Source organism: Brassica napus, chromosome C3 (genome assembly GCF_020379485.1).
Source record: "Brassica napus cultivar Da-Ae chromosome C3, Da-Ae, whole genome shotgun sequence".
NCBI lineage: Eukaryota > Viridiplantae > Streptophyta > Magnoliopsida > Brassicales > Brassicaceae > Brassica > Brassica napus.
This window is the reverse complement of record NC_063446.1, coordinates 39,530,411-39,553,361: the sequence shown is the minus strand read 5'-3', so window position 1 is coordinate 39,553,361 and position 22,951 is coordinate 39,530,411. Positions and strand designations below refer to the sequence as shown.

At 35.3% G+C, this 22,951-nt stretch overlaps 5 protein-coding genes across 6 annotated transcripts; 1 reads left to right on the top strand and 4 right to left on the bottom strand.

Moving 5' to 3' along the window:
- Positions 1-313: 313 nt before the first annotated feature.
- On the bottom strand, positions 314-2,744 carry LOC106347862 (peroxidase 71). The gene is made up of 3 exons (XM_013787477.3): positions 2,241-2,744; positions 1,979-2,141; positions 314-942 (listed from the first exon to the last, which is right to left on the bottom strand). The coding sequence occupies exons 1-3, from the start codon at positions 2,658-2,660 to the stop codon at positions 539-541; spliced, it is 987 nt and encodes a 328-aa protein (XP_013642931.1). The 5' UTR covers positions 2,661-2,744; the 3' UTR covers positions 314-538.
- A 12,186-nt stretch (positions 2,745-14,930) lies between these two features.
- Positions 14,931-16,452, bottom strand: LOC106347847. Of its 2 annotated transcripts, none has more exons than XM_013787466.3 (7): positions 16,276-16,452; positions 15,909-16,019; positions 15,765-15,824; positions 15,643-15,690; positions 15,341-15,394; positions 15,179-15,233; positions 14,931-15,098 (listed from the first exon to the last, which is right to left on the bottom strand). In XM_013787466.3, the coding sequence occupies exons 2-7, from the start codon at positions 15,987-15,989 to the stop codon at positions 15,073-15,075; spliced, it is 324 nt and encodes a 107-aa protein (XP_013642920.1). In that variant the 5' UTR covers positions 15,990-16,019; positions 16,276-16,452; the 3' UTR covers positions 14,931-15,072. The 2 variants fall into 2 exon arrangements, with proteins under 2 accessions (XP_013642920.1, XP_013642913.1); XM_013787459.3 differs by having other exon boundaries at positions 15,765-15,827; positions 16,276-16,450.
- Positions 16,453-17,732: 1,280 nt separating this feature from the next.
- LOC106380220 (40S ribosomal protein S28-2) lies at positions 17,733-18,509 on the bottom strand. The gene is made up of 2 exons (XM_013820031.3): positions 18,382-18,509; positions 17,733-18,093 (listed from the first exon to the last, which is right to left on the bottom strand). The coding sequence occupies exon 2, from the start codon at positions 18,090-18,092 to the stop codon at positions 17,898-17,900; it is 195 nt and encodes a 64-aa protein (XP_013675485.1). The 5' UTR covers position 18,093; positions 18,382-18,509; the 3' UTR covers positions 17,733-17,897.
- A 130-nt stretch (positions 18,510-18,639) lies between these two features.
- LOC106347836 (release factor glutamine methyltransferase-like) lies at positions 18,640-20,215 on the bottom strand. Its single transcript, XM_048750694.1, has 3 exons — positions 19,428-20,215; positions 19,096-19,341; positions 18,640-18,912 (listed from the first exon to the last, which is right to left on the bottom strand). The coding sequence occupies exons 1-3, from the start codon at positions 20,181-20,183 to the stop codon at positions 18,781-18,783; spliced, it is 1,134 nt and encodes a 377-aa protein (XP_048606651.1). The 5' UTR covers positions 20,184-20,215; the 3' UTR covers positions 18,640-18,780.
- Positions 20,216-20,325: 110 nt separating this feature from the next.
- On the top strand, positions 20,326-21,876 carry LOC106426641. Its single transcript, XM_013867356.3, has 4 exons — positions 20,326-20,581; positions 20,809-20,926; positions 21,271-21,418; positions 21,509-21,876. The coding sequence occupies exons 1-4, from the start codon at positions 20,384-20,386 to the stop codon at positions 21,720-21,722; spliced, it is 678 nt and encodes a 225-aa protein (XP_013722810.2). The 5' UTR covers positions 20,326-20,383; the 3' UTR covers positions 21,723-21,876.
- The last annotated feature ends 1,075 nt before the right edge of the window (positions 21,877-22,951 follow it).

The following is a 22,951-nucleotide window of genomic DNA, read 5'->3' as shown; positions in this document are numbered from 1 at the left end:
CTTCACCTTGTTTACCTCTCAAAATCCATGAGAACATGTAGCAAAATAGACATAATCTAATACAGAAAAGTAAGTATCATACGCCTTGTTTCATTTCTTATATAGTCAAATTGTATTCCATATTTATTGTACTTTCGTAAATGATCTAAATTTAGATAAATCTCCTTTTTCTGCTTAGCTAGTTTATCTAGCCTCAGTTTTGAATCATTGGTGGTACATGAACATTACCCTCGGAAGTCTACTCATGGTTAACGGAGATTATAAAATATAAGAAGACAAAATAGAACCAACAAACTCATCACGAGTCATGCAATTATTTGTGAAGAAGTGACCTTTTACTAATTCCACCAAGTAAAGCCAAAAGAAATCGAATACAAACATCTTATAGATACATTTTTTCATATCAACCCACTTTTGGGATTTTCTTATGTCGTTTTCTATTGGTTTATTTATTATTGAAACTAAAAGCATACAAGAAACAAGTATTTAGCAAGCCATGAAAGTTTATCCATGACTAACCACTGTTTTAATCATTTACTTAATTAACCGCGGAGCAAACCCTACGAATTTCTCCACTAGCCGCAGTAAGTACACCAATATTACTCATCCTGACCATTGCCCTGGCAAAATCAGCGTTGAAGGTGCTTCTAGGACTCATCAACTGTTGCACAATGGGTCTAGTTGCGGGGTCGGTCCAGAGGACCTGGTCGGATTGGAGGACTCCACGGCCACGGCTTAGGTTGTTGAAATAGGAAGTGTCAAAAGTGGTTGCACTTCCGGTGTCGAGATCAACGCGTACGCTGGCATCACCGTTTTGGGGACATTGTGTCTGAAGCTGCGCCAAAAACGTCGGGTCAATGGTTGGATCGGCAGGGCCTGTGGTGCTGTTGAATAGTCTGTTCCTGAATGTAGCGCATCCCGCTGTTCCGATCGTGTGTCCTCCTGTTAAAATTATATAACTGGTTTCAGCCCCGGCTCTTACCCATGGCAACATAGGCATTTGTCATGGGTCTATGGGTCCAAATTTTTTGTGTGTGTTGTTTTTAAAGGTTCATTTCAATTTGTTAAATCATCAAAAAGACTCATAATTAAGTAAACCTAATTTATTTATTACAAGACAAAACAATAAAACATTTGTACATTCACCATTAGTTTTGAGATATTTTTTTCTATTTGTTTCATGTAGTGTTTTGAAAACCGTACCAGACGTTGATTCGGCATTGTAACTAGATCAATGGTCGGACCGGTCCAACTGGTTCAACTGGGTTTTAAATTTTAATTAAATTTTATATTAAGTAATTATTATATGTACAACATAAAATTATTTTTCTAAAATTTTATATAATTATTAGAATCTAAAAATGATATGAAAACAAAAATAAATTTTTCAAAAATAATATAAAATAATGAAAATAATTTATTCAGATAGATACTTAGAAAACAATATGAATTTTTATGAAATATTTTTAAAATTTGCAGTTTAAAAAAAATACTTGAATTTGAAAAAATAGGATTTTAATATCAATCTCCATCATGGGTTTTAGCGAGTTTTACCGGTTTTGACCGGGTTTGCCAATTTAACTCAAATCTGGTTTTTAGTATAACCCGGAACCGAATAGATGGCCGAGTCACGGTCCAACCGGCCGGTCCGGTCTAGTTTTCAAAACACTGGTTTCAGATCTTAGAATTCAAGTTAAAAGAAATGCAGTGAAGAAAAATATAGAAAATATTTATAAAATGGTCTATATTCTGTGTTTTGTCCTGAGCTTTTATATTGGTTAAGGCGGCACTGACTGGATAAGGTTTTCAGTTTCTATATTTTAAAATAAATTTTTCTATGCAAAAATTGGACACATATAAAAGTTTCTTAACGTTTTTTTTTTTTTTGATAACTATGTGAATTTCATTAACAGAGTTTCTTAACGTTAAATTTTGGTAATTTATAGGTCTTGGATTGTGTAAAATGTAAACCACTGACCGACGAGGACGACGAGCTCGCGGGTACTGAGTCCCAAAGCGGAGAACTTCTGTTGTTGAACGGCGACGGAATCACCGGGACCAGGGAGATTATTAGCGTTCGAAGCCAAAGAAACTCGACCATCTCTACGTCCAGTTGGTACGGGCCAACTTGTTCCTCTTGTCTGCATGAAAATTATTCCATGCACGTAAAAAACGTTACTTGAAAGTTACAAATAAAATAATATAACTGCATGCAACGTTACTAATTAATTAGAACTTACGAGGACAACGGAGTCACGAGCGGCTAAAGCTAAAATATCAGCACAAGAGACGACTCCAGGGCAAGCAGCTTCAAGCTGGGTTTTGGCGTTGTCTATGACTTCAAATCCACGGAGGTTGAGGTTCGGAACGGCTGTTCTCTCGGTGTTAGTTCCCGTTATAAGGATGGAACCGTCACAGCCTTGGACGAAGCAGTCGTGGAAATGCATTCTTAGTATTCCTGGTGCGATTCTAGGGTTAGAGCTGAATCCAGCTGTCACGGCGTTTCGGACAATGGTTTCGGCGTTAGGACATGTGGTTGAGTAAAACCCTATCCTCGTGCCAGAACCAGGACCGGGCCTTGCGGCAGCTTGGCCATGGACCGAGATGACTATACAACTGAGGAAGGTAATGAAAACGCACAATGATCTAACAAAATTCATCTTTGATATGTTTATATTTTAGGGTTTTTAGCTAGAGAAGATCAAGTGTGTTTTTTTAGTTTTGAGTGAGTAGAATTAGTAAGTTTTAGGGTGCTATTTATAGAAGGGGTTGACAAGTCAATGAATAACGTGTCAGTCAACCAAACCGGCTTTTAGTGTTTGCTAGTGTCTGTGTGGAGCTGTGGATTAGATAAAACGACGTTGTTTGTGAGATATTCAAAACTCCGAAAGCGCGTGCTGTTTTGGGCCAGTGCGGTATTAGCTGGTCCACTCGTTGACTTTAAAAGCATTTTCTTTTGGATTTGTTCTCTTTGATCATTGATCATTCTATGAACTTGATTGATTGAATATATACTGTAGAAGTATTGTTTACGTAGGAGTTTTGAATTTTGGTGCAAGTCTACTTTATTTGTTAGAAAAATTATACTTAAATAAGGGCATAGTGTTTGTAATTAGGATTCATCCATTTTTAATTTGTAGATATCTTTTTTTTTGTTACCAGTTTGTGGATATCAATTAGAGGGGTTAGAACGAACCTTAACAAAGTGGACTGGTCTCCAAGTGGAGCTCAATGCGAAAACAACCTAAACTTAACATTTCATTTATTTAAAGTAGTACCAAAAAAGAAAAAAATGCAAAACTGTTATGAACCAGATTGTGAACGGCCCATAACCAAGAGATTATGATTTGTAATCTTTTAATTTATCTATGACGTTGTAATCTCATATATAAAGAGCATTTATGTCATGAATAAATATAGATTTTTACTTTTATAACACGTTATCAGCACGATTACTCTAAGAACCCTAAGCTAAAATCCAAAATCGATAAACCCTAAAACCCTAGCCGACGAACCCTAATCTCGATCGCGAGAACCATCCCGATCGCGAACCTTCCCGATCCAAGCTTCTTCATGTCCCGATCAGTTCCAGCTCACAACGGTCTCAGCTTGGACAACTAACGTTCCGGATATCAGCTTCAACCTGTTTGCGTTCTGATCTAAGCAAGAACAGCTCGCGTTCCCGAAGGACAGCTCGCGTCCCGTTCGTGTCCAGCTCGCGGCTCAACTCCTTTGGTGGTCCGATTCAACAATCATCTAAGGTTAAAAGGTAATTCAAAACCTGGTTGATAAAGAATGAAACCCTAAAACCCTAATCTTTATGAATCAAAACCATAGGGTAATAGATCAAAAATCCTAATTGAGTAAATCGAAGCTCTAAAAGTTCGATACCCCAAACCTTAAATCATGTTCCTACATGATTAAAACCCCAAATCGGTTTTTACAAGTTAAAATCCGATAAACCCTAACCCTATATCTATAAACCCTAAATAATGTAAGTATCAAAATTAATTATACTATAATTATCAAATCACATATTAAAACCCTAATCGAATATTTTGAAATCAAAACTGTTTTCGGTTTTGATCATTGAGGTTTTAAATCTAATTGAATCTGATGCTATGTTGCTACAAATTGTTTGACCGTTAAATTGATAGATTTATTTTCTCATCCTGCTTGGTTAATTGTTCATCTGATTTAAAATTGTTTAAACTGACCAGCCTATTAAAACATTGATTGAATCCGATAGGTTGCTAGCTTGCTTTGCTTATATAATCTGATAGGTTGATAGGTTGATTAAGGTTTACTTGTTTAAAATATGAATGATATGATTGCATGATTTTTTAGGTTTAATATCATCTGCTAGGATTGATGGTTTTGTAATCTAATCTGTTTTAAATAGAAACCCTAAATAATCCGTATGATAGGTTATATTGATCTGATTTGGATGTCTTTGAAAATTGAGAATCCGTATGCTAGGTTGATAGATTCATGATAAAATCTAAAGTCTTGAGGTTTAAGATTGTATGCTAAGTTCGATTAAATTGATTGATCTGATTATATGTTTTTGAGGTTTGATAAATTCGGATACTAGATAAATTATTTACACATGGTTTATGCTAAATACCAATCAGCCTTGAAACTGATTCATTGAAATTCATGCTTGAAATCTATATTCTAGTATTGCTTCAGCCTTGAAACTGATTGAGTGATTAATAAATCTTTTTACTAGTCTTGCTAAAATCCATTGATAGTTAAACCCTAATTGCATGACTAATTGAATCTGTTTTTGCTAGTCTTGATAAACCATGATATTATGAGCACATAGAAATAGTATTGCTGAGACTTGCTAGAAATTGATTGATTGATTAAATGCCTTTAAGATTGATAGTCTCATTGTCCTCACAAGACTGAAATCCGAATTGATTACTTTTAAGAGTAAGGCCGCATGAAAATTATACCTAAATATTGAGTGATATATGATTTGAGATGTCGAAAATCAACCTGGATTTTTGCTGCCCTAAATCTCTCTGGAGATAATTATTTACGCTGGGCATTGGATACAAAGATTATCCTAAAGTTAAAAAGACTTGGTGAATGTATCATAGAAGGCAATAATGCCAATGAGAAAGATTGATACATAGCAATATTAATTATTAGCCATCATCTTATTAAGAGTCTCAAAGATCAGTATATGACTATAGAGAATCCTCTAGTTCTTTGGACAAAGTTAAAAAAAAATCAAGATATGATTACCAAAGAACGGTGTTATTACCAAATGCCCTATTTGATTGGAGGAATCCCAGAATCCAGGACTATAAGTCCATGGATGAGTCTATTGCTAGCTGGGAAAAAAAATGGATTACTGATGAGAAACAGTGAATTGAGACCTCATTGATTAACCCCAATACCTGATACCAATAAGGCCGCAGAAAAAAAGTAACCACGTCGAGAATGATAGACCACACGGTCATGGCCGTGGAGGGTGGAAAGGACGTGGCCATGGCCACTATAACACATTTGGCCGTGGGAATCACTATGGCAGAGGCCATGGGTATCAACCCAATTTGAGTCATGGTCAAGGCAATGGTCGTGGTATATCCTTTAAACCACAAAGCTCGACCAAATCAGTGTGCCATAGATGTGGAATGGGGAACCATTGGGCTAAGATATGAAGGACTCCCAAACATTTTTGTGACCTCTATCAAAGAGAGTCTGAAAGGGAAGAATCCTGAAACCCACTTGGTCTATAAAGATGGTGAAAATAATTTCGAACATGATCAAGATGATCTTATGGAATATAAGACTTATTATTGCCTAAAAGAATCAAGTTGATAATCTGATTTCGACATCAAACTTGTGTGATTGCTTTGCTTATATGCTTTCTCTGATTTTTATCTCCTTGAATTTATTTCTATTACATTGTCTGCTTAGATTAAATGAATGAATGATTTTTCTATATGAGTACACTGAAAAACACCGATATAAGTACTAAAGCAGGTATCGCCAGTCTGAAAGAAGACTATGGCTAGACTAATATATTATTGCCTAAGGGTATGCATCTAGAAATCAGTGATGCCTTATATTTACCCAGCTCTAAGAGTAAGAACAGCCTATTGAGTTTTAAAGATATAAGAATGAATGGTTTCCATATTGAAACAATGGGCGAAGGAAACAAAGAGTTCCTTCAGATATATGTATAAAATCGCCCAAGGCCATAATAAGTCCTAAAGACTATACATGCATTCTCTTTTGACCTAGACTATGCATAAATCAGTATGATAGAGGCTAAAAGCCTGTGAAAATATACACTTTATGGCACGACCGGATTGGCCATCCTGGTCCAAACATGATGCAGAAATTGATATTCAAAAGGCACACATTAAAAGATAAGAAGAGTTATCCCAAATAATCTCACGTGTGTAGCATGTACACAAGGGAAACTCATTAGGCCATCACCAGTAAAACGGCTACGAGCCTCTTTTCATAAATAAAGACTATATGTCTAGATAATACTGGTGAATACATGTCCCAAGCGTTTAAATGATTATGGTATGTCCATGGGGGTAAGTGTGGACAATTCTGTGATACATGTCCATACCAAGAATGGCTTGGCCAAAATCTTTTAAAACGCAAAATAGCTGATTGATAGACCATAACTTATGAGGTCAAAACTCTCATTCACAGCTTGGGCAACACGAAATTTACATGCACCTAAGTACACCAGACCATTTAGTGAGCATAGATATCCCCTATCATAATTATTAACGGGTCAAGAGCCAGACATACCCCATCATAAGACATTTGGATGTGATGTCTATGTACTAATTGCTCCACCACAGAGAACTAAGATGAGACCTCAAAAGGAGGATGGAGATATATGTTGGATATGATTCTCCCACAATAATAAAGTACTTTGAGCCAACTATGGGTGATTATATTTGAGGCCAGGTACACGGATTATTTTAAGACCAGGAGGAGAAAAAAATAATAAAGCTGATAAAAGAATGGTAAAAGAAATAGAATGGAATCAACCATCAATGTCTTGGCAAGATCCTCGGACTAAAGAATGTGAAATAGACGTCCAAAGATTATACATTTACAAAGCTAGCTAATCAAATGCCAGACACATTTGCTGACCCGAAAAAGAATGACTAAGTCATATATAAACCAGCTTGTAAAGCACCAACGAATTTGATGTCCAAGAAGAGACACAGTCAAGTTGCTATAGAGTCTAGACAACGTATGAAACGTGGTAGACCAATAGGTTCCACAAGATAAGAATCCTCGGAAACAAAAGAAAGGTGCAGAGAATGATAATCAAAATCCAAATCCGAGGTTACTAAGGAAACCATCCCAGACATGGAGATAAGGCCGGCCGGCTCTAAGGTACATGTACCAAACAATGTAGCTTAGGACGCCAAGCTGCAAAGTATTAAAGGTCCTGATAATAATTAATCTCAATCGATTATATCATGTCTGGAACATAATGGAACCAATAAGGAATGTCGACATAAGATGATTTATTTGCATACAAGGTAGCACTTGAATTTATGAATATAAGCAAGGATCATGAACCCACGTCAATATAAGAGTGTGCACTCGTAAAACAGATTGGACTGAATGGAAACGTGGGGTTAAATAGTTTAAAGAAGAAATGTATATTTGGCCATATGATTAAGACACCATATGATGTTAAAACCAGTGGATATAAATGGGTCTTGTGATAAATAGAAATCGTGAGATATAAAGCTGATGTTGCACAAGGATTCTCACAAAGACAAGTAATAGATTATGAGGAGACATACTCCCATGTGGTGGATGCAACTACTTTTATATTTCTCATAAGTCTGGATATATAAGAGAGAAAATTAGACTTGCAGCAAATTGATGTAGTGACTGCATATTTATATGGTCCACTGGATAATGAAAGTACTAGAGGGTATTGAGCTGAAAGAACAACAAGTTCTCGAGAACAATATTGATAATCATCAAAGTATATGATCTGAATATCCTAGAAACCTCTGGATACAATTTCCCAAACAGTTGAATATCCCAAGAAAGAGTTTGAGATGAAAGATCTTGGAAAACAAAGTTTTGTTTGGGATTACAGCTTGAGTACATTAACAATGAAATCTTTGTGCATCAAATATTATATACAGAAAAGGGTACTCAAGAGATTTAATATGGACCAGTCTCACCCATTATCTAGTACATGGGCGTGAGATCACTTGTTTTGGACACTGATCCATTCAGTCCAAAGGTGGACGATAAAGAAGTCTATTTAGTCCTGAGATGGACGATGCAGAAGTCTTGTTTTAGACACTGATCTGATTGGTCCATAAGAAGGACGATGAAAAAGACTTTGATTTTGGTTTATTTTATACTAAACAGCCAAAATAGGGTTTATTTTGTTTTGTTGATTTGTTTTCAGACAAGTTATGTTTTACATATGGTGGTACACGTATATCACAGCAACATCATCCAAGATTTCGTGTGTGTGTATTTGAGGTCGATGACTCAATATGTTCGATCAGATTGTGGCATGGCCGATGGTAAAGAAGAACCAACTATCATGTTCGAGGACGAAGCATATTCTGCCCAAGTTCTTCATCACCCACGGATTGCAGAAAATTGGAGAGGTCCAAGGGACCTTCAGTAATGTCCAAATCAGAGGGAGTAATGTGTGTTGTACTCTTTTTACTTCACCATGGTTTTGTCCCAATTGGGTTTTCCTGGTAAGGTTTTAATGAGGCAACATTAAAGCACATTACAAACTTTAAATGGTTATGGCATCCAAGGGGGAGTGTTATGAACCAGATTGTGGATGGCTCATAACCAAGTGATTATGATTTGTAATCTTTCCATTTATCTATGACGGTGTAATCTCCTATATAAGGAACCTTTATGTCATGAATAAAGATAGACTTTTCCATTACTTTTATAACAAAAACCTTATTCATTCGTTATTTTATTAGTTTGTGTAAATGTTAACTCCTTTATCTGTTACATACTATAGTTGTAGATTTTCTGACTTGTATCATTTAAGTTATATATGTTTGTAGCTAACTATCTATATATATAAAAAATATGTTTGCCTCTCTCCTAAGCTATCCACATGGAAAGTCATTCTCTGACAGGCCGACACGTATCAGTCTTCTGGGCTTTATTTCTTTGGATGGGCTTGAGTTTAACTTTGAGTTTATACTATGAACAATTGACAGGACTTTTTACTCTTTAATATTATTGAATGTGTTACTTATTTCTTAATACATAGTAGATAGAAAAAACACATTACGATATGGACGTTATATATCATCAAAGCAATCTTTACCCTATGTAATTCATCATGTGATAATTTATAAAGTAGCAACGAATCTATGAGTTCAGCAAATTTGCAATTACCTACGTAAGAATTTTAAATATATAAACAGTCAACAGTAGTGTTTTGAATATTATATTCATACGATTTAAAAGACTTTACAAATTTTTATTTTTAAACATACACCAAAAACTTTATAAAAGTAAATATTCATTCAGGTTCTCAACCACTTCAAATACCACCAACGCCAAAAAAATTTAATCAAGTGCAAAAAAACTATAATATATTTAAAACTACAATAAATACAATAGTTAATGAAAAATCCTTTTTAAAAAATATTATGGATGCATACATAAATATTAAGAGAAATGTATAAAAAGAAATAAAAGTATAATAACTTGAAGAACAAAATGTATAAGACTGAGAATATTTATGATTTGTGGTCTAAGATATATTCAATTTATTGTCCAAATCAAAGTGGAATAAACATTGAATAATATTTTTTTAAAAATTATATATACATAGAAATATTTTTAGTGGTAGGGTACATTTATAATTTCCAATATTTGGCCAAATAAAGAAAAAGGAAACCTGCATTTATATAACCATGAAAAGAAAACTACTTTAAATAACTTAATCAAAACAACAACCACGTACAACTAAACCCGATGAACGTCTCAACCTCAAAAAAAAATAGGGTATAAGAGTTTTTTTGCAAAAAAAAAATGGTATAAGAGCAAAAATCCCAAAACATGACATATAGTTTTATACTAACAGTTTACCAACCAATTTAATTTACATAGTTCATTCAACAGTAATCAAAGCAAGCAAATATCCCTAATCAAAGCAAACATTGGTAGCTTCATAGTCTATTTAGTATTCAAATACATTAACATGTACAATATTTAACTAATATGTATATTTTTATATGATACAAATTTATATTAAACATTCATTTTAACTGTTTAAATTATTTTTAAATTTTCATCCCGCCCGTAGGGCTGGCCGGCCCTAGTTAATATATATTATGACGAATCTAATCTATTAATTTAAGGTTCTATATTTATCTATCATTAACAAGTCATAGTAGAACCACTTAGAAAATTAATTAATATGACATATTTGATTATTTACACTAATAATAAACCAACTATAAATTTTTTTATTTTTTTAATTATAACAAAATCTGTTGAAAAAAATCTAACAAAATATTACTTAAAATTTTAAATATTTTTAAAAAATAACATATTAATTAATTTTATAATTACTAATATAATATTGTTATAAACCAATGTTAACTAAAATTTTATTATAAAACAAGAAAATAAAAATTATATACTATTTTTTATAAATTCTATAATTATATTCTATATTATATTAAAAACAAAATGCTATATGCATTAAACATGACAAAATTATATTAAATATGTAAAGTAACCTTTTTAATAATAGTTTCTTTTAAATAACTTATCACTCAACATTAAAATATATTAAAATTTGTAAAATATATAATATTAATATAAAAAAAAATTTACTAACATAGGTTAAACTCTTATATCTACAACTATATATTATCTCTTTTTTTTTAAATCTCAACAATATATTGTTTAAAAAATGTTTATATGATAAATATATTAGTATATAACTATTTAAAAAATATATTTTAATAGAAAGCTATATAGTTTTAATTATTCATTTAAAATAGTAATGACAAATTAAATTTAAATTATAAATTAATTTTTTATTTTAACTATAACAAAATCTGTCAAAAAATATAAAAACAAATCTTACCAAAAGTTCAAAAATTTTTTTATAAAATAATGTATTAATGTAGTAATAAAAAAAGTTTCAAAATTCTTGTAATCTTCTAGACTCAAAAAATAGTTTTGTAATTTTTCAAATTTTTCTTGACAAAATATAAAATTCTGAAATAAATATTCAAACTCAAAATGATGACATTTAAAATTTTACCAAGATAAAATCATATATAATAAATAATAATGAAATGCAACACGAAAAAACAAACTATGTTAAAAATTAAAGTAAGCTAATATTTTGAAATATTCATTTAATATCAAAAAAAAATTAATATCATATAATCCAAAAATATCATATATCAATAAAATTAACTAAAATAATATATAGATACTACTATGTATAAAATTAACTAAAATAATAGGGCTATTTTATTTAAACAAGATAGTGTATTTACTTATACATCCCGTAAAATACTAAAATGGTATATGTTAAAATATATTTTTTTAAACACGACATGTACATATAAATTATCTTAAATAGATATCTTTTTGATAATATAAATAAATAACTTTTAAAAATGTATTATATGTAAAATGTATAAATTTTAAAAAAGATGTTTTGAAGGAGATTCTTTGTAATTTTATGGTACCTAACTCAAAAATATAAGTAACTAAAATTAATAACAAAGTAAAATTTATTAAAAATCACTATATATTAATAATACCTAATAACAAATCTAAAAATAATATTATAGAGTTACACAATATAGAACATCAAAATGAAATATATATATATATATATATATATATATATATATTTAAAAATTGTAATAATATCAAAACTATATATTTATAAAATGAAAAAATATCCGCACGGTTGTTAGGGTCAAAATCTAGTATAACTATTAAAACATCGAGAAAATGATTGTTTTTTCAAACTTTGCTACGAGAAAATGATTGTTATAGGGAGAAATTTTCGGTTAATATCGAACACTACTCTGATAATTAAAAGAAAGATAGTGTAGGGACATATATATATATATATATCCTAGAACTTATGAGCCTTATTTTTGTATTCCTCTGAATACTGATCGCTTATTTGGTCATCGATATACGTTGTTTTGACTAAATATATACGTTATTTTACTATATTGTACGTTTTGCCAACCAAAGAAACAAGATCGAGAGTTCCACGATTCTTTCAAACTATTGATTATTGTTTGATGTTTGTATTTGAATCTTGAACTGGTTATAACTATCATTTAAAAAATTTGAATGAATACGTATATATATGCTAAGAAAAAGAAGAAAAATAATATAATTGATATATTTTTAAGAAAAATGATATATATATCTTTCCTGATAAGTTAGCCTTCGGGGTGGCCATAAAGTTTTACCAAAATACATGTACTGAAGATAAATACAATAAATTACGAATAGTGATGATGTTTTTGCAAAGCTGACTTTTGAGCAGACTAAGACATCATAAGATAAGTCGGACACCGACTGTGGAATCCGGCAATTAGTGAGACAGTTTTGGAAGTATCTTCCGGTGAAACTTCTCCGATTTCCATATCCAACCAAATCTTCCTTATCTTCCGGTTTCTATATTTTCGCTTTCTTGACGTCATGTGTGTTGAAGTTCCAATGAACACTGTATATATATGGATGTATAGCAATATTTTGGATTTTATATATTTGGCAAGTAACTATTATACCATCTGCGAACGTATACGTATGTGTGTTATATTGTGCGGCTTTCATTCAGCAATTCTAGCTGACTTTGTGTATTCGAGGGAAAATATATATATCTGATTACTAAGCACGTGCTATTCCTTCTTCAAACCATGCATGATGTCTAATGAGTTGATAGGATAAATTTCTGACTACATATGCATTTGCTTAAGAACAAAACTTAGGTTGAAACTTTAAATTTACCTCCCCTTTAGGACCAATCAAAGTGACACATAGATTATTAATTAAAAAATATTAAATTAAATAAAAAATAACTAAAAAAGATAAAAAAAAATTAATTTTAACGACGCTAACGCCGTTAGTGAAACCCTAAACCCTAAATCTTAAATTCTAAACCATATACCCTAAATTTTAAACCCAAATCCAAACCCCTGAACCCAAACTCTATACCCTAAACCCTAATCCTAGATCCTAAACCCAAATTATATACCTTAACCTAAAAAATAGACTATAAACCTAAACCCTATACTCTAAACCCAAGTCTTAGACCCTAAACCCAAACCGTAAACCTTAACCCAAACCCTATAGCATCTAAGTTTGGGGTTTGGGCTTAGGGTTTACCGTTTGAGTTTTGGGCCTAGAATTTGGGTTTAGGCTATAGGTTTTGAGTTTAAGATTTACGGTTTGGGTTTAGGATTTACCGTTTGGATTTATCGTTAAAGTTTTGAATTTAGGGTATATAATTTGGGTTTAAGGTTTACGGTTTGGGTTAGGGTCTAGGATTTGGGTTTAGGGTATAAAGTTTAGGTTTATAGTCTTGTTTTTGGGTTTAGGGTATATAATTTGGGTTTAGGGGTTTGGATTTGGGTTTAGGGTATAGGGTTTGGGTTTAGGGGTTTGGATATGGATTTAGAATTTAGGGTATAGGGTTTAGAATTTAAGATTTAGGATTTAGGGTTTAGCTGAAAGCGTTACCGTCGTTAAAATTAGCGTTTTTATTTTTTGTAGCTATTTTTTATTTAATTTAATGTTTTTTAATTAATAATTTATGTGTCAATTTGATTGGTCCTAAAGGGGGGTAAATTGGTCCTAAAGGGGGGTGAATTGAAAGGTTCACCGATGAACCTAAGTTCTGTCATTTGCTTAACACTATGTATTTAGTCTCTGAAAAATCAGTTGCTTGAAATATTCTCCTTTTAAAGACAGACACCTCTAGCATAGTTAGAGTTTTCAAAGTGAGCTAAGTTGCTCAGTTTAACTCAAATTCGTGAAGTAAATATTTCATAAACGAGCTCAGCTCAACCTATTTATCTTCAATAAGATATAACAATTATTATCTTGAAATAGTGAGAGAAAGTACATATACTACCATACTTCTCAATTTGCATGGAGAAGATATCTGCTACGTCGCCTTATGATTGCAACATTAACATCAGTTTTTCAATTAATAGTTATAGTTATCTTATAAACTTTGTCAATGTTACCCAATCCGATGAAAGTTAAGCTGTATATATCAAATAGTTAGGCCAATGATGTCTAAAATTATTTCTAGGCCCTGTTCAAAATAGTATTAACGGTATTTTAACAATAGTTTTAATTATATAGTTTTAAAGGTTAATATTTTTATGAGAAATTGTTTGAAATACAATAAAGTGAACATCACTTTCCAAGAATATCTTCAATCAAAAATATCATAACATTTAGGTACAAAGTTTAGTATTTAGGGAGTTGATTGAGTTTATAAAATTTTATAAATAATTTATGAGATTTAATTTAGTCATTTTTCATCACAAATTTAAGGTGTTTACAAAAATGTTTATCATTTAAAGCTAAGGTAATTCGAAAAATGGTTACAAATTGTGGCAAAATTAGAATTCTCCCTTTTATTTATATATATATATATGTTTAACGTTTCTTTTAAACTTATAAAATTTTAAATTTGGCAATACACCTAAAAAATTAAAAATTTAGACCATAATTTATATATTTCTTTTCAATTTTTTTATATAATTTATATTCAAATCTTTTTTAACCGCTCTACTTGAACTTGTTATTAGACTGCCCTGATTTAGGTCTTTCACGGAAGGTTTCTCATCAACAATATAAAGATATAATCGGAGATTCCATACAGAAAGGCTAAAACTATAACGTCGTTATGCGATCAGAGTTAAGATTTATTGAAAAACATATCTGTTGTTTCAAATGAACAGACAATAACCGATTATAACAAAGTTATTACATAAAGAGCTCCCATATCTCTCCCTCTCTCTCTGGTCTCTACTCCTCGTAGTCAGAAACTCATTCGCCCTGAGCAGCTCCTCCATCTGTAATAATATCAGAGCAACGAGATGGATCAGTAAGTCCTTAATTTGCTTTGAAATGAGATGAAAAGAAAAAGAATTACCTTCACCGGATGGAGCACATGGAGACTTCCTGTAACGCGTCTGCTGCTGCGTTGGCTGTAGGAAAAGGAGACAAAGAACTTAAGATAAGATACAGCCGGCATAAAGGAAAAAAAACACACACACACACACACACAGCTGAAACGTGGTAAAAGCACGTTCACCTGTAACTTGGGACGAAGAGCTTCTAAGGGTCCCTTTGGCTTAGCAACACCTTGCTGTTTCAAGCAAATCAACCATGAGAGTTGCAGTACAATAGAGAATCTATAATATTTGACAATGTTCAAGAAATCGCTAAAAGATAGTTAGGCGCTTTATATGGGATTATTGATTAGTCAGACTTGTAGATTAATTTTTGAGAGTTTAGAAAATCGTTAGGTCCGATTTGCCGCTTAGACCGAATTTTAGATCACTGATATTTGATAACAAGAAAGAAAGAAAACACTCATGGAACCAAAGTTTTTACCTTTCCTAGAGCCCAATCAGCTGAGTCAAAGTATGCTCGTTCATGATCCTTGTATAAAAAAAACAACACATCTCAGAAACACACAAAATCTTATTAGAGGTGAATAAAATTATTAAACATACCTTGGAAATGAGAGGTGGTTTCTTTGGCATGAGACCTCCATACTTGCTCTTTACAGCAGCCTCCTACCACACAAATGCAATTTCAAGAGGAAATCACTATTATTAAATTGATGATTATTATGCTTGTGTGTGTGATGGGAATACCTCTTGCTGTGATGATGGCATTGACTTTTCTGCGTCACTGGTGAGGTTCCCTTGCTCTTTCGCATCCTCTACGCTTGACATTGTGATGTCTCTCCTCAACGCCGCCAAAATCTAGAGTCAAAATTTTCCAGATTGGAATCAAAATCAACCATGTGATGATGCGAGTCAGTCAGATCTCAACAATGCGATATTAGATAAATTTCAATACGAGATCAGATCACAAACACACACACAAAAATAAAAAATAACGACGGCGAATCAAATAGAATCAAACATAATCAACAAATCAAATTTCAAATCGAAGCTGACAATAACAAAGCCCTAACGATAACGATGTGGCAAAAATGAGAATCGAGAATCGACTAACCAGGAGGAAGGATTTGTGATTGGCTCTATCTCGGTGTTGTTGTCAAAGAGATCAACGAGAAAGATGATTTGAGATAGAAAGGCGCAAGATCCGCGTCGAAAGAGGGTTAAATTGGTAATTCTCGTTATGTTATAATTTACAGCTGCTGCCAGATAGGCCTGCCGCGTTATTTTTTGAAAGACTTAATGGGCTTGCTGTCCTTAAACGTATGCCCAAGCCCACACTTCTTAATCCAGTGGAGGTTAGTTATAACTTATACCACAGGCCATGTCTTTATTTTATGTTTGAAAATATAAATTTGAAAATTTTGTGAATGATAGATCCTATCTCGGGTCCGGCATACGGCCGGCGCGTGAGCGTGCCGTCGCCGGAACCCTTCGCTTTCCTGTTGAGAAAACTCTCCTGCTTCTCCTTCGCCTCCTTTCCCTATCGCCTTGTCGGAGCTCTGGTCCAGACCTCATCTAACATCATTGGTGGCGCTGCGTCTGGAGTAACGACGCGATCGTGTGAAGGGTGGGTGTGGTGAAGTCGGTTTGTTAGATTAGGTTTCGATTCCGGGAGGTGGAGGCTTCTAAAGTTCCATCGCCGCCGGCCTTGTTTCCGGGAGGTGGAGGCTTCTTCAGCTCTGTTTTCGCCGGCTTTAGTCTCCAGGAGGTGAGTGAAGGTGTTCTTTGCCTTGCGTCGCCGGCTCTTGGTCTCCTATTTCCGTTTTAGGGTTTTTTATTTTTGTTTTTGCGGTTTCGGGTTGGTTTTGATGGAGGAGCTCTCGTCGGAGGATGATTGATGCTCTCCGATGGTTTATGGTGACGGTTTGTGCGAAGTCTTCTTCTCGGTGCTGGTGATTAATGGTGGCGGATGAGATCTTGTCCTTGCGATTGATGCTCTCCGATAATAGAAGCATCTGATTTGAAGGCGTTTGCGGTGATGATGGGGTGGAGCTGACGAGCTCTGATGTGTCCCGGTGGATTGATCGATGGATGTTTCACAGGGGGTGGCTTGAAGGGGGGCGACGTCGTGGCTCGAAGCGATGGTTCACGGGTACGGCGGCGTCCTTTTCGGTTTCTAGGATTTCTTTAGTTGGGTTTGTGGGCCTTGTGTGTATGTTTTAAGTTTGCACTTAGTGATGGACTTTGTATCCGTTGGGCTTGTCCCCTTAATTAAAGAAATTATTGATGGCAACAAAAAAAAAAAAAAAAAAACCTAAACCTCGTGTTCTAAATTACTTTGTCGGTACAGAGTGAGATTAATGATAAAATATGCAAAGCCTCCAAGATCTCAACTACTATATACATATATATATATATATATAATGCGGTTGTTAATCAAAAGTTCAAAACACAGAAGACCATCCAGATACTGGAATCAGAAATGTTAATATGTGAAGAAGCTTTAGAATAGATATACCATAGATGAAAAATGTTGCCACCTAAATATTTTACCGATTTAAAAGTTTCATGTATGAAAAAAGATTCATTTCTCGAATCAAACAGTCTTAACAAAATTCAAGTAAATTAAAACAGAGTATTTCTTAGACAAAAAAACAACCATAAGGTCAAGAAACATAAGAGGGCATCATCAAACTGTAAAACATGGTAGCACTTGCATAGATAATGGCATATGAATCAACGGAGTCTTCTGGCTTCTCTCTCGGACTCGAGAAGAGTTAGGATGTCTCCTTCCCTCACCGGTCCTTTAACATTCCTCATAATAAAACGGTCTGAATCTGTGAACTTGACTCTAACCTGAGTCACCTGACCACGAGAACCAGTTCTCCCCATAACCTTCACGACCACGGCGTGCTTGATCTGAGAATCCATTCTGCATTCACAGAAACGTGGCATATTTAAGATCCCCATATCAACCAAAGATCAAATCAACAAATAACCAATAACTATTGTTCTTGCACCACAGATTCCCTAAGTCAGAAAAATGTTCTACAAGTGCTATAGACCATTGAGCAGCGAGAACAACATTGAAAAAACCAAGACTTCAGAATCATCACGCAAAGCTTATACGAACATGTAAGTGACACTAAGAAAGATCCAAGATCGAAAGAAGCGCTGAGAAAACGAAGACGTTATCAGTAGGACGGAGCAATCAACGCACCTGTAGAAGGAGGCGGCGGGAGCTTTACGTGAAATCGATTCTGCTGAAAAACCTAAATTCTGGAAGCTGAGTGATGAACTATATAAAGCATAAAATGGGCCACCTCTACAAGCTTATGTAAACTAGTATGGGCTTTTTTTTAATGCCCACATTCGTATTACAATCCATTATAATCACAAGTCATTTACCAATGATTTTATACTATTATGATTTATCAATTTGAAAAGCTGTTACTTTTGTACTCCTTGCATCTTGATATTGACAAACAAACAAGATTCTTCCGTCGAACTCAGTTCATGATTTTGAGGAAAAAATAATTTCACAAATCCATACATTTTGTAGCTCAATTAGTACACATATATTATAGTGAATTGGCACCACAGTGAGTAGATTTAAATCTCAGAGACGAAAGCCAGTCACGAACCGACAGATTCCAGCAAAATCAGAAACTATCTTCACATCAGAGAAACTGTTCTTGAGATCAACGGTCATGTAATCAACGATCATCTTGCTTTGCTTCTCTCCATTGGTCTGCACCATCAAAAGATTCATCATTCATGGTGGATCATGTGATTATTAATACAAATGTAGTGAAAATGATACTACTGACACTTGATCTTTTAGTAGCAAATCTTACACTCGTTCAAATGCAAAAGGAGTCTAAGTAAGTAGTGAAGGATTTGGAGAAAGAGGGAGAGAGAGAGAGAGAGTAACCTCGAAAGCGAAGAAGCCGCCGCTCGTAAGCATCCGAGAAGCCCCATCACAAAGATGGAGAAGACTATCAGTCCCATCGACACCACCGTCCAACGCAAGTTTCGGTTCGTGTCTACCAACCTCAGCTTGTAAACCTGGAATGTCATCACTTGGTATGTACGGTGGATTACTCACAAGCCCCACAAGCTTTCCTTCAAGTTCTTTCAATGGCTCAAACCAAGAACCTTCTCTTACTTCAATCACTCCCTGGATACAAACCAAAACGTTATCACTTAAGGTAACAAAGAAACCAAAGCTCAAAGAATGTTTAAGAATCTCTCCAATCTACTAACCTCAAGGCTGTATCTTTTAACATTGTTTCCTGCAACGGCGATCGCCACGGGACTGAGATCTGTGGCTACAACTCTCCCACAACCACCCAAGACTCTAGCAACGCCGATCGCAATCGCGCCGCTTCCTGTTCCGAGATCGGCCCAAGTCCCTCTCTTAAACCATTCGTCTCTCGTTACCACTTTCTCCACCATATCGACGATGAGCTCCGTCTCTGGTCTCGGAATAAGAACACCTTCCTCGACGCACAGCACCAGATCTCTCCAGTGCTCGCATCCCACCACGTACTGAAACGGCCGCCGCTTCTCTATCCTCTGACGCCATAGATCGTATAGCTCCTCCAACGACGCTCTCAGCTTCACACTCTTCTCTCCGTCGTACGTTACTTCCCTTCCGGTAATCACCGGATGATCGGCTTCGATCGAGTCTTCGATTAGCCATTTCAGCTCGCGGAGGAGGAGGATAGAGTCGAGGCTGTCTTCAGCCTTGGTTGAAGAATTATCTACGGAGGAGGCGAGATCTTTCGCCCAGTCGTGCCATTTCCAAACCTCCGACAAAGGAGCTGCGTGCGACGGCTTTCTAAGGAATAGCGGAGTCTTGGGAGGAGTTATACTAAGAGAATTTGGTGGTGGACTTGATTTTTCCTCTGCAAACGACGCGCATGGCGGTGCTACTCTCGCCGGAGAAGATGAACAAGCAAAAGAGCGGAGAGGTTTAGCGGCAGAGAGCAAAGAGGTTAACCGAAAGCTTCTTATCATCTCAAAGGTTTTTGCCTCACAAGCAGCAGACCAAATCGGTTTATAAATCTTTCTAACTAAACCGGAAACTCTCTACTTCCGGTTTGAACCGGGGATTCGAATGCGATTTACAGTACATCTAGGGGGCTAGAGCATAAATAAACAGAAGTTCTTTTTATATTCGATTTTGCGGCTCATTGAGAGACGACAGATCTTCGAAGATGAGCTTGACGCTGCTCCAAGGTTATTCTTCTGCAGAAGAAGAAGATGCAGAGGAGAGGGATTACGAGAACTCCGACGAAGAAGACGAGAATCATGGCGTTGAGAGATACGGATCTTCTTCTTCAGTGTTCGATTTCTCTGCATCCCACTCCGCCAAAGACTCTGGCCTTCCTTCTGCTAACGACGTTTTCTCTCAGGTCATCATTCTCTTTTTTATACTTGGTAACCCTAGAATTCATCAAATTCGACTAGTCGATTGAGTAGATTCGCGGTGAAACCGAATGATCTGTAAATTGAATTTTAGGGCTTTTAGGGTTTATGTTTGAATATTAGAGAGATTCTGTGATAGTGAAAACTTGTTAGGGTTAGTTGGCCTAGCAAGTATGTGAACTGGTTTGCTTTGTTTCTGTGAATAAATTTGCAGATATCAGGGCCACCAGAGTTTCTAAACAACCGCACTGAAGCGGATGAAGAAGCTACAGCTAGAGATGCTGAGCATGCTAAGCGTCTTACCCGCAAAAAGAAGAAAGCTAAACCTAAAGGTACTACCAACCACTTGTTTGCATCTTTCTTGCTTTTTTTGGTTATTTCAAAAATGATAAGGTTCATCTTTTGACGCTGTTAGATTGTACTAAAGGTACACATCAATGCCATTCAAATTCTTAGGATTATAGAGGTTAATAGGATTATTGATCGGTAACCAAAAATAGATGGGAAAGGTTGAGTTTTTTAGAAGCTTGGCTTGTTTAGGGTACTTTGAAGCATAAACGTTGTGCATTAGAAAACAAGGAACTGAGTTATTATCTCTATCTAATTTGGTTTTCGGATTCTGCTTTTAAAGCTAGCTTAACACTGATGGGTATTGTCTCTATCGGCTGGTTTATAGGTGTTGTCATGGAAGCAAAACCTCAACTTGTTGGGATCCATGAGAGAGTCAGAAACGATATTGATGCACCATCATCTTCAGAGAATGGTGAAAAGCGGATATCTACTGCAGCCAATCCAAATGCAGAAGAAGCTGCAGATCTCTTAAGGTATATGAATATATAGCTATCCCTTTGTCTCTTCATCAACTCATATTGCAAAATCAGAGCTTGATTAGTGTTTTTTTTTGTCGTGTTTAGGATGTGTCTGCAATGTGGAGTACCAAAAACATATACAAGCGCGAGAGGAATGGTATGCCCACTTTGTGGTGACCGGCCATTACCGGACGTAGATGCAAAGAAGAAAGGCTCTACGATCAAAGATAAAGAGAAGAGCAAAAGAATGAGAGGGCAATCCTCTCACGCTTCTTGGAAAAGTGAAACTGAGATGCAACTCAGACAAAATTTCGATTAAAATGTTACCAAACTGTCTTCTTCTCTTTTTATTACATTGTTCCATCCATATCCATCATGTTACAAAACTATTATTGGAAGTGAAAACTGATACACTTTTGATGTATCGAACTTTGTAAAAGAACCGAGAAAAGGAAAAACGATGATTGTATTGACCCTAGCGAGTACAAACGCGTTTTTCTTAAGAGTTTCTCACTCTCCTTTTGGCTGAAATGACAACACAATTGATAACCTCTCTCTATCGTACTACTCTCCTCTTTATATTAAAAGTTGTTACGCTAGCGGTTCATGATTCCATGCTCTCCTGATGACCAACGACGCACGTGATCTTGTATGTGACTCAGCAACCAGACCGTTATTCATTATTCTTCTTTTAGAATCTGTCCTCAAGTACCAACGCTCTTTGGGCCAAACGTCTACTCTTCTTTCCTCACTTTTGGACCCTGCGATAGTATTGATACACGATCGGCGGGTGTAAGGCCTCGTACGTATCAATACCATCCCCAACGAAATTGACCTTGTCCTCAAGGTCAAAGGACGGAAAACGTTTTTTTATTGCAGAAACCCATTCCCAAGAACACTCATGATCAGGAAGACCCTTCCACTTAATCAGTACCTCCTTCTGATCAGTACCTCGTGAACACGCGACGCCACCACTCCTTCAGGAACCACAATTAGTTCACCTTCGCTGTTCAACTGCGGAGGCAAAGGTAAGCTGTCACTCGTTTCCCCTACTGTTTTTTTCAATTGAGAAATGTGGAACCTGGGGTGAATTTTTGCCTCCTCGGGTAGCTTCACTTTATATGCAACCTTCCCAATCTTCGCCTCAATCTCGAACGGACCATAGAAACGTGCATACAACTTTTCATTGAGTCTCCTTGCTAAAGTTTTCTGTCTGTAAGGACGCAATTTCACATAGACCCACTCACCCACTTCAAAAGTCATCTCCCGTCTATGCTTATCAACCTTGTCCTTCATGATTTGTTGGGCACGGTGCAGATTCTCCCTCAACAGTTTCAACACTCCATCCCTATCTTTCAACTGCCCCTCTAACTCCGCATTAGTAGTAGAACCATTTTCAAACTTGATCCAAGTAGGAGGATCCCTGCCGTATAGCGCACGGAAAGGAGTCATCTTCAGAGCTGACTGGAAAGCAGAGTTGTAACTTAGTTCTGCCCACACCAGATAGGTGGCCCAAGTCTTTGGTTTCTCGCTAGCGAAGCAGCATAG